The 16,468-nt window shown below is 33.5% G+C and overlaps 1 protein-coding gene across 9 annotated transcripts in view; it reads right to left on the bottom strand.

Moving 5' to 3' along the window:
- The window catches only part of LOC116635109 (sodium channel protein type 1 subunit alpha), a 145,393-nt gene that overhangs the window by 15,822 nt on the left and 113,103 nt on the right, over positions 1 to 16,468 (bottom strand). For all 9 annotated transcript variants that reach the window (XM_032408876.1, XM_032408927.1, XM_032408885.1 and 6 more), the window contains 4 exons: positions 12,019 to 12,142; positions 10,118 to 10,272; positions 8,169 to 8,342; positions 5,691 to 5,813 (listed from right to left, as the gene is read on the bottom strand). In XM_032408876.1, coding sequence (XP_032264767.1) covers positions 5,691 to 5,813; positions 8,169 to 8,342; positions 10,118 to 10,272; positions 12,019 to 12,142 — 576 coding nt within the window. The remainder of the gene's footprint in view (positions 1 to 5,690; positions 5,814 to 8,168; positions 8,343 to 10,117; positions 10,273 to 12,018; positions 12,143 to 16,468) is intronic.

Here is a 16,468-nt window from a genome sequence, read left to right as displayed (position 1 = left end):
TGTATACACAGAGTACACGTTAGAATGCACATTTTTACCTACAACAGCCAATATAGAGCCTGGGTAGAATACTGGTGACCTATACCTATTTCCTGAAGTTCTTTTCAAGTCAATCTGTAGGTCCCACACTTCTTTCTTCAAGCCCTTTCTCACCTCTGTCACTTCTTTCCTGCTTTCACTGTTCATCCTAGCTCTGGCCTCTAATAATTCATACGGGCACTATTGTCAGAGTCCTCTAACTTTCTCCTTCCTTTCATCTATGTGATATGAATTTATCCTCCCGAAGTCTCACTTTAAAATTAATGGATCCCCACTGATCATCAAATATTTTCCTTATGTTGGTATTCAAATCACCCCACAATGTACATTTCTAGTTTAAACTTCCTTAGCCACCTACCCTCATGCCAACCCAAGTGATACAATTACCAGACAACTGAGATGCCTCTGAAATCCCTTGCCCAGTATCCCCCTCTCTGGAACATTCTTTCTTCTACAAGGTCTAGTTCACGTAGCACTTCTTTCATGGAGCCTCATTTCACCCTCCATGTTAGCTTCCAAAATAAAGATGAGCGTTTCCTCTTTTGAATTTAAGACTCAGAATTCCAGTGCTGGCCAGGACCATAGAGATAATTTAGTATGGTGTTCTCTGTTGGCAATGAGAAAAATGAGCTAAGATAGATTAAGTTCAGAAAGTAGACTAGAAGTATCATCTAGTGCTTGCTCGTTCCATTCTACCTCACTCATTCTCCTTAGAATTGCTTCCATTTATCTGGTTCCACATTGCTCTGGATTCGAGTTAATTGCATTCCTGTAATCTTGACAGACAAGAGACTTTTTCTTTTTTTAACTTAAGATGCAAAAATATATTTGTGAATTCTCCAAGGTCTTGAATGCTTCGAATATGGGAATATAACAGAGCACTTTGCATATAGGGAAAAAAGGGTTGAATGAATGAGTAAAGATTAGCTTAGCATTTACTGATGAAAGCAGAATTTTTAACGTTACTTTGTATATGAGATGAGAATAAAGAGCCGGGCACAACAAAAAATTAGGGGTTAGCCAATAAGTTTGAGAGGTTTGCTTTGAAACTGGGAATTAGTTTTGTGTTAAAATGAACTCTCTGTAATTCATGATGCAAGCAAGTACTCTGAGGCAGCATCTTTCAGGAAATGATTTGCAACATTGGCCTACATTGGGTCCAGAGAAAAGGTTTATTTTTATGAAGATAAAAGAACTAAATGTTGGGGGCGCCTGGGTGGCTCAGTCGTTAAGTGTCTGCCTTCGGCCCAGGTCATGATCCCAGCGTTCTGGGATCGAGCCCCGCATCGGGCTCCCTGCTCCACAGGAAGCCTGCTTCTCCCTCTCCCACTCCCCCTGCTTGTGTTCCCTCTCTCGCTGTGTCTCTCTCTGTCAAATAAATAAATAAAATCTTAAAAAAAAAAAAAAAAAAAGAATTAAATGTTGGAAAACATTTGGCATAGTATTGGGAAAGTTACTATACAAAGGTCCAGCATATTTAAAATTTCATTAAATTAAGCAATAAAGGTCAGAGAAAGGATTGTCCCTTCCCAAGAGCCCCACGCCATTTCTTGGTTCAGCACAGAGGGAGGTGTATTAATTCTTTTCAGGCTCTAGGGAACTGCAGTAATTGGTTCCCAAGAGGTGAAGGCACTGTGCAGAAATGGCCTGAATAAATTGGAAAGAACAGATTGAAGTTTCAGGATGCATAAAAGAAGATGTCTAAGGAAGGAACCGTCTTAATAAATTAATACTAGAGATTGCTTCTTCTCACAAATGTTTTGCAAAACGTCATCGAATGAATTTCTCTATTCTAGCACAATCCATTCTTATAAAAAACTCTTTCCGTATCTGGTTCATTAACTGCATTTTTATTAAATCAACACAAAATGAAGGATTGACAAGTATACAAATTAATGTTAAGAATTTTGATACATGTAGAAATGTCTTGGCTGAACAAATTATCTCTGAACTTCAAATAATACTACTCATGGATTCTAATGCTTCTTTAATCTAAACACAAAAACTACATGAATAAAAATCAAAAGCAGGCAAAATAAAATCACACATTTTTAAGTATGAAGAAGAATAATGGAATCTTTTTTTAAATCTAATGACTACATTTGTGTTGTGGGCTTTAATTAAGATAATTATCTTAGAAAGACATGATACAATTATCCAAACAAAATCTCCAACTTTATCTCTCTCAAAAATAAAAACTCTCCTTCTTCTACATTATTTTTAAACTTCAAGAATAAACAAAATATAGATTCATTTTTATAGATTCATATTTATAGATTCAATTTATGTTTTCTTGGTGACATCTTCTAAGATCCTAAAAAGTTATTTGGGAGTGATTTATGCCAAGAAGTGAGTTTATGCATTAAATTCTACTTGATACACATGATAAGACATTTCTGTTTTATTTCTATGTAGGTATTCTAGTCTGTATAATTCGAATATGCGGATCTCTTTACATTAACTTTTCCCCATTTAAAACACAAATCACGTGGGCTGACTCAACTCTTAATATATTTTTGCCTCATTACATTTTGAAAATAACCCTCATAACTTTTCACTTAATAAAAATGAATATGGTCACGTCATCAATACCAGCCTTATGAAAGCTGGAATATTGAACCCTAGCATCTTCTCACACATACCAACAAGGCAGGGAATCGACTGCTGGTATCTGGAGGGCCGTTTTCAGGACCCAGACCAGTGTAAAAAAATGGCAAGGGTTTTTATGCTTCAAACAGCATCATCAATTGACAAGTTAAAGTTTTCACGCATTCATTCTAAACCCCCACCCTCACCGATCAGATAATCCCCCCATAAATGGATAAACTCCATATATACATAACTAAATCATATTCAGTGAAACTTAATAAAGATATCAATAGTTGGTGTCCAAATCCACAGAGGGTAAATTCACAAAGGTATTTTTCTCAAAAGAAAATTTAAGACAATTGAAAATAGGGGATTAGAATATAGTGTATTTTCCCTACTGTGGTGTGATAGGACCCTTCCCAACCCCTCCCTCGTCCCACTACACAAAGGCACAGTGAAAGGATGAAAGGTAGCAAAAGGGGTAATACAGTACCCATAATAAAGGGCTGAGGGGAGGAACCAGCGCTCCACCCCATCCAAGTTGGAGCAAGATTATCCTATATAAAATAGAAATATATAGTTTGTTATTAGTTAGAAATCTGTTATGACAGAACATTTGGTGTTACTTTATGTATATGATGGTCTCTGTTTCCCTATCAATCAAGACTTGAGTTCTTTTGAAAAAGAAGATATCTAAGATTTCTTAGATTAGGAAAGTAAAAATACAAATTTAAGTACAAATTTTATTTTACTCTAGATATTCATGACATCAATTCACTCAGTTCAATTTTACAAGTTGAAAAATTTGGACTGGAAATTTGAAATACAATAAATGTTTAAAAGCTGTCAGCCAGAAATGTGCATAAAACATGCAAAACATAAAGTGCAACGTGATGATAATTTATTACTTTCTAACTTCTTATCAAGCACTAAATACAACATGCTTTATTTGGTAATGTTGCATAAAAGCACATGCTTGAAAAAGTGACAAGTCAACAAAAATAAAATGAGTGCTTGATTTACACCCTGACAAAGCTATTGTTATTTTATGCTGCTAGGGAGGGAAAAGAATAAAATGAGAGTTTCTGAATATATTCAAATATCACTTCCCAATTATATTCATCATTATTATCTCTATCCTCACCGTCATCCATGTTTACGTTTTTTAGAAAGTAAAAAAAAAAAAATCCAAACACTAGAAACAAAAAAAAATAGAATCAAGAATCAGGTTATTTTGTCTCTACAATGCCAAACACATGTTGAAATGATCAGCCATTTTAGGGTTGTGTACATGCTGTCGCAGAGGCAAGTAACCATATTCATAAACCCTCTAACTTAAAGATGAGTTCATCTCCTATCAGCACCAATAAGTTTATGTTTTTAAAATCCTCAGGTGCAAACGTTAACCTCTCCTTATAATACAGAAAGTATTATTGATTAATAATTACAGATAAGGTTATTTCTGTAAAAATCAAAGGTAGACCCACAAGACCAATGTTGTTATGGAAATAAAGTGTTAAACATGGGACTATCTGGCCACTTGAATCGTGGATTTAGTACATTTTCAAAAGATTAAATTCGAAATGTTTATAACAGCTTCAAATTCTTAACATTGTTCGGATTTCAGAAGACATTTAAAAGGTATTACTTGGATTCAGGCAATATGTTTTCAAGTAGAATGTATAAAAATAATATTTTTCTCAAGAACTGAAATGGCCAGTCTGAAACAAAAGAAAGTGACATTTTAATTGGAAAATAAACTTAATTTTTACATACCCTGGAGAGAATTTCCTTTAACATTTTAGTAAAAATGTGAAGATCTCTGTGAGAAATAAAATAAGACTGTATTATATTGTGTTAAATTGTTTCTAGTGATGAAAAAACTTTCTACATATGTTAGGGAAATTAAAGACAAGTCTCATGTTCTTAAAAAGTGATATTTACAATAAATCTTATTTTAAAAGAACACGCAAGGCTATCAACAAACTAGAAGATGTAATTGGAAGTCTTCAATACAGCTCAATTTCCATAAACAACTAAACCCTAGGCAGGAAAAAAAAGCAATGTTTTTCTACTGGTTATCACACTTGTTAAGCAGCTTTGTTTTGGTAAAAGAAAATTCGACTTTTTTTAAAAAAAGGAACTACTTTTTTATGTTATACATCTTATGTATCAATGCTTCATGAATTTTAACAAGGCGTGGACAATAATAGGTCAATAATGGCAACATTTCTAATCTGTAATGAATCATAAAGAATGGTAGAATATTTCCTTGAAAGGAATAGTGTAACATTTTCTGTAACTCAAGTGAAATTTGAGTTATGCTTAATTTATGAATCATCTGTGGTAATGAGTCAAAATTATATTTTCTATTCATTATATTATAAATGCTTTATTTATTGTCATGAAAAATTGTGTGGATTTACATATAATCTTTAAGTTAGTATTACTATTTATATCAATTAAAAAGATTAATGCAGTTATAAATTGAGGTTACATTAAACATAACTTTTAAAAAAAAGTTTAAAAGTCAGTCAATATTTAATAGCTACCCTTAAATATATTCAAATAATGCAAACTTTGGCATTATACAGACAAAATTTTGACACTTAAAAATGGTTTTCCTTTACTTTTATACTTAGGCACGTGTGTGATTCACATTATTTTTGATAAAACTCATTAAGTACAATTTAGGTCATCACAAATGAGAAGCATATAACGTAGACTTCAGTGGATTATTATCATATCATTACACATAGTACTTTAATAGTGCATTTGCTTCTTTTTGTATACAGGTTTGTAAGGAAACTCCCAAGATGGATTAGGAAATAAAGTCATTTTAATGAGCACAGCAGATAAATGATATTATATCATTTCAAGGGAGGCCTAAGTTCTCTTGCATATCACCCAGAAGTAAATATGCAACAGATAAAATGATAAAGTAGCAATTTTGCAAGGATTTGCCATTCCTTTTGCATGCATGGGTTTTCCTTTATAGAATTTAATGTAATTAATTTAATTTTTATTATATGTAATACTTCACGTTCTTTCATTTTCCTTACCCTCATCCCTTCAAATCGTGATAAGGCTCTCAGAGGTCTCAGAGCTCTTAGTGTCCTGAGAGATTTGATGGCGCCAAGTTCTGAGTAACCCAAGGCATTTGCTGTTAAACTGACCAATGAAACCTGCACCAATAAATAAGGAAATAAAATCATGATTCAATTTACTATATAATAAGTATGATTTTTGCTTATAATTACTCAGAAGATAAATGGTTGCATATTTCCCATACAGCTTTTAAAATTTTAAGGAAGTATTTTTAGCTTGATGCAAAAAAAGTGTTTTCAGGATGTTAATTAAAGGTAGTTGAATAAAAAAACCTTAAATGTCATATAATTTATTAATTGTTAAACTAATTTATTAGTAGAGCAATTAGTTAAAAAAACTAGATAAAAATTAATTTAAAAAAGGAAGAAATTCAGGTGTAAGAAAAGGTCATTGGTCATCCTTCTTTTATTTTATTAAGTTGTGGTGAATTTAGGGCTTTGTATGGCTAGTGATAAAATACAAAAGCAAGAAATTGCAATCCTGCATTGTATGTTCAACTAATTATAATTGATATTCTCAAAAATTAATAACTTGGCACATTGATTTTGCAGTTGATTTTTGAAGGTGAGTTTTTTGTTTGTCTTGCTAACACCTGTGTTTTCTCTAAAGTTTATTCTTGCGTAAACAATGTAACTTAATAAATAATTCCATCCTAAAACTTCCTCAAATTTTTCTATACTAACTTACAGCTTCTGCCATGGTTACCTGGCTGAAAATGGATAATCAACAAATATTTGCCAAGTAAATAAATCAATGAATTTACTTAATTTGTATGAAATATGAGAGTACTAAGAAATAAAAATGTTAGGTGTCTATTCTCTAAATAAAAAATATACCAAAACTCCATATCCAGAATTATAATTTCTTTGGTTTGAAAGTGACTAATATCGGACAGTTTCACATACACTGGACACTATTTTTGCAAAATTTTCTATTTTTCAGTGTATTAAGTTGCCTTATATTTAAATATACTTTTTATATTACTTGCAACGTGCTATAATTTTTTTTGCATTTTTTAGAGAGATACACTGATCCTTATGAAATAATTAAAATAGAACAATGAAAAATAAAATATTATTATTGCAAAATGACAAAATCTCTATAGAATTATTTTCTTAATATATTTCAGGCAATTAAATTTACTATGTTGTATACCTGAAACTAATGTAACATTGCATGTCAACTATACTTCAATAAAAAATAAGTAAAAAATAACGTGCTTGTAATCTAGTAATTAAAAAAAATCCAACTTATAATAATAAAATCATCATTCTTTCCCTGAAATTTCAGACATGTAATAAGTGTAATAGAGAAAAGCAAAATTCACAGTTTCAAGAGTTAAATTATATTTAGATTTAAAATGTAGTGTGAAAAATTATGAGGAGTGGAAATATGATATAACTTCTAATGAAACCTCAATGTTAGAATTTTTTTTCTTTTGTAATGATGAAGCAATTATTCTTTTGAGGTTTTTCTCAATTTACTCATTTCATAGTAACATTATTAAGCTTTAAATAGCTCCGGCTTTGCCTTTGTTCAGAATTCAGGAGATGTAACATATGCATGACTCTTAGCTCTAGAAACACTTTCCACAATAAACCTGCGTAGTCCTGCTGGATTATTATCTATTACCTTTTGGGGATAAAACTCTTGCCTATGAAATCTGCGATATTTTGGACATACTTTTCTGAAGCTGAAATTATGCCAAATTGATAGCATGAAACATTTTGTTTAATAAATCTCAGAGGCAGTCACCTGTTTTAGGGGAGATGAAGTATTATTAATCATTGGGCATGGAATTTCTGAGCAGGGCCGTTTGGCGTGTTACAGGCTTGCCGCGAATTGAGTCAACATCCTAGGGGAAGCTCCTGCTGCTGCATGAACCAGAGGTTTTCCCTACACTCTGTACGCTTTACTGCCTCTAATGGAGTATAATCTATATCATCTACTCTTTAAACCTCCCCTTGAAAAACTTTGAGTATATCAAAGAGAATTTTTAAAAATTGACGGTAGCTCCCACCATCATCACTGTCCGTAATAATATCATCGTTTCAAGAGTCAAGAGCCAAGTAATTTACTCACTGGCACACGACCCATCAGCAATGGGACGGGATTTTAAACGCAAGTCCGTCTGACCCACAATATAAGGAATTTAAGCCACATACCCTATTTCACCACTTTCCCTACAAACTGCTGGGTTGTTTTTCTTCTTCTTATCCTAGACAACCACCATAGATCCCATCCCCCCAGTGCTAAACCAGTACTAAGCCTAGTTCTTACTACAACACTATCATTCAGCAAATTAGGTTAGTGTCTAGGAGGTAGCGTATCCTGTCAACACAGCATACTGGTCAGATTCACTGTTCTAGAATTAGTATACGGGTCAGACAAACTACTGGGAATGTAAAGACAAAGATACGGAGGATACTTACATCCACAATTAAGAAGTCCAGCCAACACCAGGCATTGGTGAAATATGTTTGATAGCCATATGCCACCCATTTTAGAAGCATTTCCAGGATGAAAATGTAAGTGAAAACCTTGTCAGCATATTCCAACATTGTCTTAATTGTCTTTCGCTGATCAATATATATGTCTTCAAATGCCTATAAAGAAAAGTTATATATTTTAGCTTTCTAAAACTATTATACCTAAGCTATTTTTCTGATCATATATATATACATATGATCAGAAACATATATATATGTTTTCCCTGATTTTATATATTATATATATATATATATATGTATGACATCCCATTGGAGTAAGAGGGTAGAGGAGTAGTAGTTATTGCTGTTTTTAAAATTTTTTTCCTCTCAAAGGTCTTTTAATGAATCAGGGGAAAGTTATACTCTCTATTGATATTATAGTCAGAAGAAAGAGGTAAAAGCATAATTCTCATGATTTAATTTGACTTGTTTAGGAAACAGTTCTTGATGTCATATCCTGATGGTGCTACCCCAACTTGAAGTTATTTATTCCTTTTGTTTCATTTCTTTTGCTTTCTCCTGTTGATTTTTTTTTGCCATAAAAAGGAGGTTGAAGAAATAAAAAGTGGAGGTTTATAATTTTCATAAAGCAGAAATTGTAATTGATCATCACATCGCCCAATTTTACTACATAGTTGGGCTCATTTGTCCCCCTCTCTCCCCTTCATTTTGTTGATCATTTGTATTTCTCAGTAGAGATATGGTATGACAATGATGATAAGATGAAGATATATTTCACTTTAGATCATGATATGTGTGCTTCTAATATGAACCTCTATCCTTTTCATCTAAGTCTCACATTTGTTTCAGGGGCAAAAGACTATTTCTTGTATAAAGTGGCATGCAGACAAAGTTTATGTAATCAGAGAAATATGGAGGAAAATATAGGCTTATGTTCTAATTATAAATGTAAGTTAAAGAAACTTAAGTGATTATATTTCAATCAGACAAGCTCATTTTATCTGTCATCTATCTACTTTATGACTTAAGTATTCTATTTGTGCCAGTGTTTCCCTAAAATGTTATCTATATGTTATGCTTTATATTTTTGTAAGTGATTTTCATACAAATATAAATTAATTTGATGTAAAAACCATCTTCGTATAAAGAGAAAGCAATCTTTAAATGAATCACTTAGGCATGCTGCCCAATATTTTTTGTTACCAATATTCATTGTTTCCTGAGTAGCATAAGAATAGTGGATACAATTTAAAAGGGACAGAGAAGTGGTCCCTAAGGACTTATTGACTGTCCATAAAGAGAGAATAATAATACCATTCAGAGGCAATATTCATCAGAACTCCAAAGTTATATATTCTCCATCACAGGACTTCCATTAACTACACTGAGTTGCCATGCTTACCTTCTTGTTAAAATATGAGCAACTGAGTATTTGTATTCCTTGGTTATAATAAGCTGGAGAGACAAATTTTCTAGGTTACTTACTAGTAAGCAAAAATTAATCAATAATTTATCAGAAATTGTATGTATATGTAGTAGAAATAAATCCAGAAATGCATAGTTAAAACATTAAGTCTATAATCTGGAAGATAGGATGTGGGGTAATGAAAAATGTGTTAGAGACAGGTAGAAAAGTGGGTGGGTGGGTGGACAGGAGGTAAGTGAATGGATGGATGGATGGATGGATGGATGGTTGGATATAGAGATGTATATATATTCAAGGAAGAAGTCCTAAGTAAAGATAACAGTTTGAGATTTATCAAACAGAGGTAATGGCTGACACTATGAAAATGAAAATGGATGCAGGATGAGGGTTTGGGAAAAAAAATGCATTGGCTACTGTAACAGTGCATTAGAAATGATTAATAAGTCATCAGTATTAGGTTATCTTAAACTTAATATGGTACCACTTTTGCTTAATATTCACTTACCAGTGCACCACTACTAAGGAGAATCATGAAGACAATGAAGGTCTCAAACCAATTATGTTCAACTATTCGGAAACACGTTCTTCTCAGGTTCCACCACTGTTTTCCCCTCCCTTCTTCCACACTGATTTGACAACATTTAAATCTTTGTACACAGCCTGCAAGTATAATGTTCAAACAGGAGTAGATGAAGTAACTTCTGCGGCTTTAGTAATATTCCTTAGCATGTCCCTGATTCATCTTCTCACTACAATTACCATCTCCATCTTGCTAGGTTAACTCTCTAAGCCTGGAGTAGTAAGAGCACATTCATTAGCTGTGTGAAGCTGTGAAAATTATTCAGCCTCCTTAAACAGTTCCCTGGCTAATAATACCTGCTTTTTCTGCCTCAACTCTTATTGTCCAAGAAAGAACTTTGTAGAGTACAAACAAGTGTAAAATAGCTCTGCCTTGTACTATGTCATTCTATTGCACTCTGTTGAAGTCACTCTAGTAGAGGAGTTCAAAATGAGGATTAGTGATAAATAGAAAACTTCCCTTTTAAAGAGGTTATGGAATAATAATGTAGAACTCCCCCAATAATGCTGGGTTTGTTACTGCTTTGTTTTCTTGTGGTGTTTCTAGAAAAGCTCATATAATTTTCAAAATTAAGTTAGTCCATTAAAATATGATTGCTTGGCCCTGCTTTGATTTGTCATTGCCTTCCTTATAGTGTTTTACTCACTGATTACCTTTGTAAGCACCATGGAGGATACAAATAACATTTTTTTTTAAAAAGGCAAAAAAAAAAAAAAGGTACAGCACATGGACCTTGCCACCAAGAACCTTACATTCTTGTTTTCAAGAAAAGATATAAACTCGGGAACCTCACCTCAAGGCAAAACAAAACAAAACAAAACAAAACAAAACAAAACAAAAAAACAAACTCTGCCCCCCCCCAAAAAAAAAAACAAAAGAGGAAAAAGAAAAAGTCAAGTGTGCTGGAAGAAAAGAGAGGAAGGGAAGGAAGGAAGGGATGGAGAGAAAAAGACAGTAAAGATACATACAACAGTTCAAAACAGAAAGAGAAGAGCTCTCATAAGATAATATACAAAAGTTATCAGGTGAATTAAATGGGTATATTTATTAATAGCTGTGGAGAGGCATAATAAGGAGTAATAAGCTCTTTTCCACCATGGTCAGATGAAGGTAGTTTTGAGAAAGACTTTGAGTGATGTGTGGAATTTATATTGGGAAATGGAAACAATATTTATCCGGTCTATGAAGAAGAGATCACTAAATAGAGAATATGTAAATATATTCATATCTTCAAAAGTCAAATTCTCGGGAAAATCAGACCATGGGAAATGCTAGTCATGGGAAAAACAAAGCTCTTAAAACTGTTGTCCATATTGTACCAGGCTCAACTAGGTACCGTTCAGGTATCGGATATGGGCTGTGCTTATTTCCTGCTTTGTCCAGTAAGCTTTGGAAAATGATGATTTTGTTAAAAAATCACAGTTTAGCATTTGCAAGTCATTTAACTTTAGTAGTCAGAAAGTTATTCTTAAGGCAAATTCTGTGTATGAGAATTTTGATTACTGTTTAAGATGCCACTCCTTGTGAAATCACCATTTTATTTAAAAAATATAAATTACTAGTTTTGATTACGTTAAAAATAGTTTTCTCCATGTTTGTGATCTTTTACACATAATGGGCAGAATTCACCAAAAATAACAATAGATTTTAAAACTGTTAGCATATTGGAGGGAATTGAAATAGATCTACTAAAGTTTCTATTCTATTATGAATGGTCCATCTTGGGTGATCAACAACTAAAACAAAACAAAACAAAACAAAACAAAACAAAACAAAAAAAACGGCACTCTCTAAATGGAAGATTAACATAGAGGTCATTTTCTTACCTTCAGTGAAACAGGCTTCAGGTTCAAGGGTTTCCTCAGGTTCCACCACAGGCTGCTCTTCCGCAGGTGCCCCAATGTCTACAGTGCTGCCTTCAGAGGAACTACTACTGCTTCCATTCAGTTTCTGTTCATGAGATGGACATAAAAAGTAAGTCACTTCAATTTCAGTAACTAATAGTCTAGAAAGAAAGAACTGGTGCAATGAACTGATTTTGGATTCCCCTTGAAGCAAAGAGATTTTAAGTTTGAGGGAAAGACGGATTGAATAAGAAAAGGAGATAAGGAAATTGTCTGTGTTATCTCCTTTTCCGTTACTCACAATGTTAGTATGAAATCAAATTATTATGCTATGAAGTTACAAATGGCCATCAGGAACTGGTACTAAGCAAACCACTGAATTAGAGGAGCCCCAGAGGGAGGGTGAGGGGGAAGGAAAGTTAGTATAATTGTTCTCATTTTACAGCTAAGGGAGCTAAGGCTCAGACAGGTTATATACTTTGTCTAACATCATATAACCAGTAAGTGAGAAAGCCAATATTTGAGAGAATTACTCCTGAGCCCAAAGTCCATGCTCTGTCTTCTGTGCAATCACACCGTTTCTGAAACAGTGTATTGACACACTTATAACTTTTCCATCAATTTAAAACTGAAAATAATCCATTGAAAAAATAGCAAGTTTAGTCTAACAGGTGAAGAGAATCTATAATTCGATCTTGAAGTGAAAAACAAAAAACAAAGACATCTGTTCACACCACAAACTCATTATGGCATTTTATATAATATAAATATTCAGTATCTTCATGGAAATTATTTCATCAGCTGCAACAAGCTAGCTTTTTGGTAGCTGTAGACATGAGTTCTATTTAATTTTTGTTTACAGTAATTCTGCGAAACTAATTATATACTTGTTATAAAGCAAATGTCACAATAGTAACTTATGTGAAAGCAATAATAAAACCCTTTGTTATATAGCATTACTTCAACTCACAGGGAAATTTTGGTTGTTTTTGCTTGTCTGTTTCAAGTTTTCATTCAAATTTTAGTTAACATCTAGTGTAATATTGTTTATTACAGAAGAGAGGTTTCCAACCTATGTTCTGTGGAGACGTAGACTTTAACCCTAAGGAAGAAGGTGTAGGCCAACCAGGCAAGTTCTCGTTGTAACATTCTACAACTCATAGTCTTAGGATTTGAAATGATACAAGAGAGATGTGATGTTGAAAATGATAAGAAGGCAATGCAGGGACAAACCTGGACTCAGGAAGAGATAAGGCAATAAAAGCTCAGGGTGGGTACGGCTGCTGTGTGTGCACAGATGAGTCAGAGGGGCTGGGTCTGTATCTAGAAAAATCCCTGATCATCTCTGACCAAGGGTAAGAGAAGAAAGTAATAGCTACTCCCACTTCGGAAACAGAGAAACCACTCACATATTTTTTTAGGTTAATTTTATTTAAAGTTAATAATTTTAAGTTAATTTCTGTACCAGCGCTATGTGCAATATTCATTTAATCACTAAACATTTATTGGGAGATACTATATTCTGAGATTCGTGTTAAGTCTCTGTCTCATAGAAACCCTTCATCAGCATAATGCATTATTTATCTGGGCTTTTTTTCTTTTCCTTTGCTGCATTTTTTTTTCTTTTTTATTGACCAAAGTGAAATGTACAAAGTACTTTATGGTTACTTTAATATTAATTTATTAAAATTAAGGTTAATCATTCTTAAGATTCATTTCAATTATGTTTTTTTCTTCTGTCAATTGTCCCTGTCTTTTGCCTATTTTTCTACTGGAGTGTTTGTGTTCTTATCAAACCGCAATTGCACTTGCACTTTATAAACAGAGAGTCATTTGTTTCTGTAACATGTAATATTTGCCAAATAAATTAGTTCTCTACTGCTGTGTATCAAATCGCCACAAATTTAGCATCTTAAAACAATTCCAATTTATCATCTCACAGTTTCTGTAGGTCAGAAGTCTGGTACTACACAGTCAGATTCTGTACTCAGGGTCTCACTGGGATAAAGTTAAGGTGTTGGCTGGGAATGCAGTTCTCATCCAAGGCTCAGGATTCACCAACCTTATGGGCTAAGGGCAGAGTGAATTTACTTGCAGTTCTAAGAGGAAGTTCCTGCTGTCCTGCTAGCTCATGGCCTTGAACCATTCAATAAGTGGAGGCCACCACAGTTCCTTGCCCCATAGGCCCCCATAGGCAGTCTTTCCTCTGAGCTAGCCAGAGCATCTCTCTCTCAATTACTCTTATGTGACCAGTGGGAGAAAACTACTCTGAAAGGGTTCCTCTGATTGGGTCAGGCACACCCCGGATAATCTCCCTTGGGCCATAAACATAACATAATCACAGGATGATATCTCATCATAGTCACAGGTTTCCACTGCGCCCAGGAGTGGGGATTACACAAGGGTAAGAGTTTTTGGGGTCATCTTAGGATCTTGCCAACCATACCAAAGTCTGTGTATTTTATTGGTTTTCTTTTCTAAGAACCACCTGCTATCCTAATATCATCTGCTACATTGACAAGTCATTAATTTCTCTACTTATATTCCCTTCATTTTGTTTAATTTCCAATTTCTCAAACTAAGTTTTTTTGTCATGTTCAATACTGCTTGGTCCTATTCCACAGATTCTGACAGAAAATGTTCTTATTTTCCAAATGGCTATTTATATATTTTATTTTCTCCTTAACCCAATATTTATTTAGGAGGGAATTTCTTAATTTTCAAATGGTTAGAACTTTTTCATTTTACTATTGACTTCTAGCTTACCTGTATTGTGATTAGATAATAACCCTATATGATATCTTCTATTTTGAATTTATTGAGGTTTACTTTGCTATCCAGTATATTGTTAATTTATATAAATATATACATGGACACTTGAAAATATGAATTTTCTGCATGTATAAATTATGAGATAATATATACATCCATGACATTTACTTTTATTACTTACATTATTCAAATTATCAGTGTCCCTCTTTAATTTTTCTTTGTTTTGTTTTATCAGAAGCTAAGAGAATGGTATTAAAACACTCACAACCATTTTTATGTATTTTTATCAATATATCCTTATATTTTTCATTGTTGAAATCTAAGATGATATGTATCCAAATTCTTTATTTCACTGGAATAATAACACAATTACTCAAAGAGGGAAGGCAAAGATTTTTAGATGTGTGGCAAAAATCCATCTCTAATAAAATACTAAAAAAATTGGATAACAGTGAAACTAGAACATTCTCAAACAAGTACTACTTTTGTCGATTTAAAAACCAATAAGGAAATAAAGCTTAAGCCCAGCAGGAGAAGAGAAATAATAAAATCAGAGCAGCAGAAATCAATGAAATAGAAACCAAAAGAACATTTGAACAGATCAACAAAACTAGGAGCTGGTTCTTTGAAAGAATTAATAAGATTGATAAACCCCTGGCCAGACTTACCAAAAAGAAAAGAGAAAGGACCCAAATAAATAAAATCATGAATGGAAGAGGAGAGATCACAACCAACACCAAAGAAATACAAACAATTATAAGAACATATTATGAGCAACTATATGCCAGCAAATTAGACAATCTGGAAGAAATGGATGCATTCCTAGAGATGTATAAACTACCAAAACTTAACATGGAAGAAATAGAAAAAACCTGAACAGACCCATAACCACTAAGGAATCTCCCAATAAACAAGAGCCTAGGGCCAGATGGCTTCCCAGGGGAATTCTACCAAACATTTCAAGAATTAATACCTATTCTTCTGAAACTGTTCCAAAAAATAGAAATGGAAGGAAAACTTCCAAACTCATTTTATGAGGCCAGCATTACCTTGATCCCAAAATCAGACAAAGACCCCATCAAAAAGGAGAACTACAGACAATATCCCTGATGAACATGGATACAAAAATTCTCACCAAAATACTAGCCAATAGGATCCAACAGTATATTAAAAGGATTATTCACCACTACCAAGTGGGACTTATTCCTGGGCTGCAAGGTTGGTTCAACATCCGCAAATCAATCAATGTGATACAATACATTAATAAAAGAAAGAACAAGAACCATATGATACTCTCAAGAGATGCAGAAAAAGCTTTTGACAAAGTACAGCATCCTTTCTTGATTAAAACTCTTCACAGTGTAGGGATATCATAAAAGCCATCTATGAAAAACCCACAGCGAATATCATTCTCAATGGGGAAAAACTGAGAGCTTTCCCCCTAAGGTCAGGAACATGGCAGGGATGTTCACTATCACCACGGCTATTCAACATAGTACTCACATTCCTAGCCTCAGCAATCAGACAACAAAAAGAAATAAAAGGCATCCAAATCGGCAAAGAAGAAGTCAAACTCTCACTCTTTGCAGATGATATGATACTTCATGTGGAAAACCCAAAAGATTCCACCCCCCCCAAAACTGCTAGAACTCATACAAGA

Source organism: Phoca vitulina, unplaced genomic scaffold, assembly GCF_004348235.1.
Source record: "Phoca vitulina isolate PV1807 unplaced genomic scaffold, GSC_HSeal_1.0 scaffold1, whole genome shotgun sequence".
NCBI lineage: Eukaryota > Metazoa > Chordata > Mammalia > Carnivora > Phocidae > Phoca > Phoca vitulina.
The sequence above is the reverse complement of the archived record's forward strand: the minus strand, read 5'-3'. Positions and strand labels throughout refer to the sequence as shown.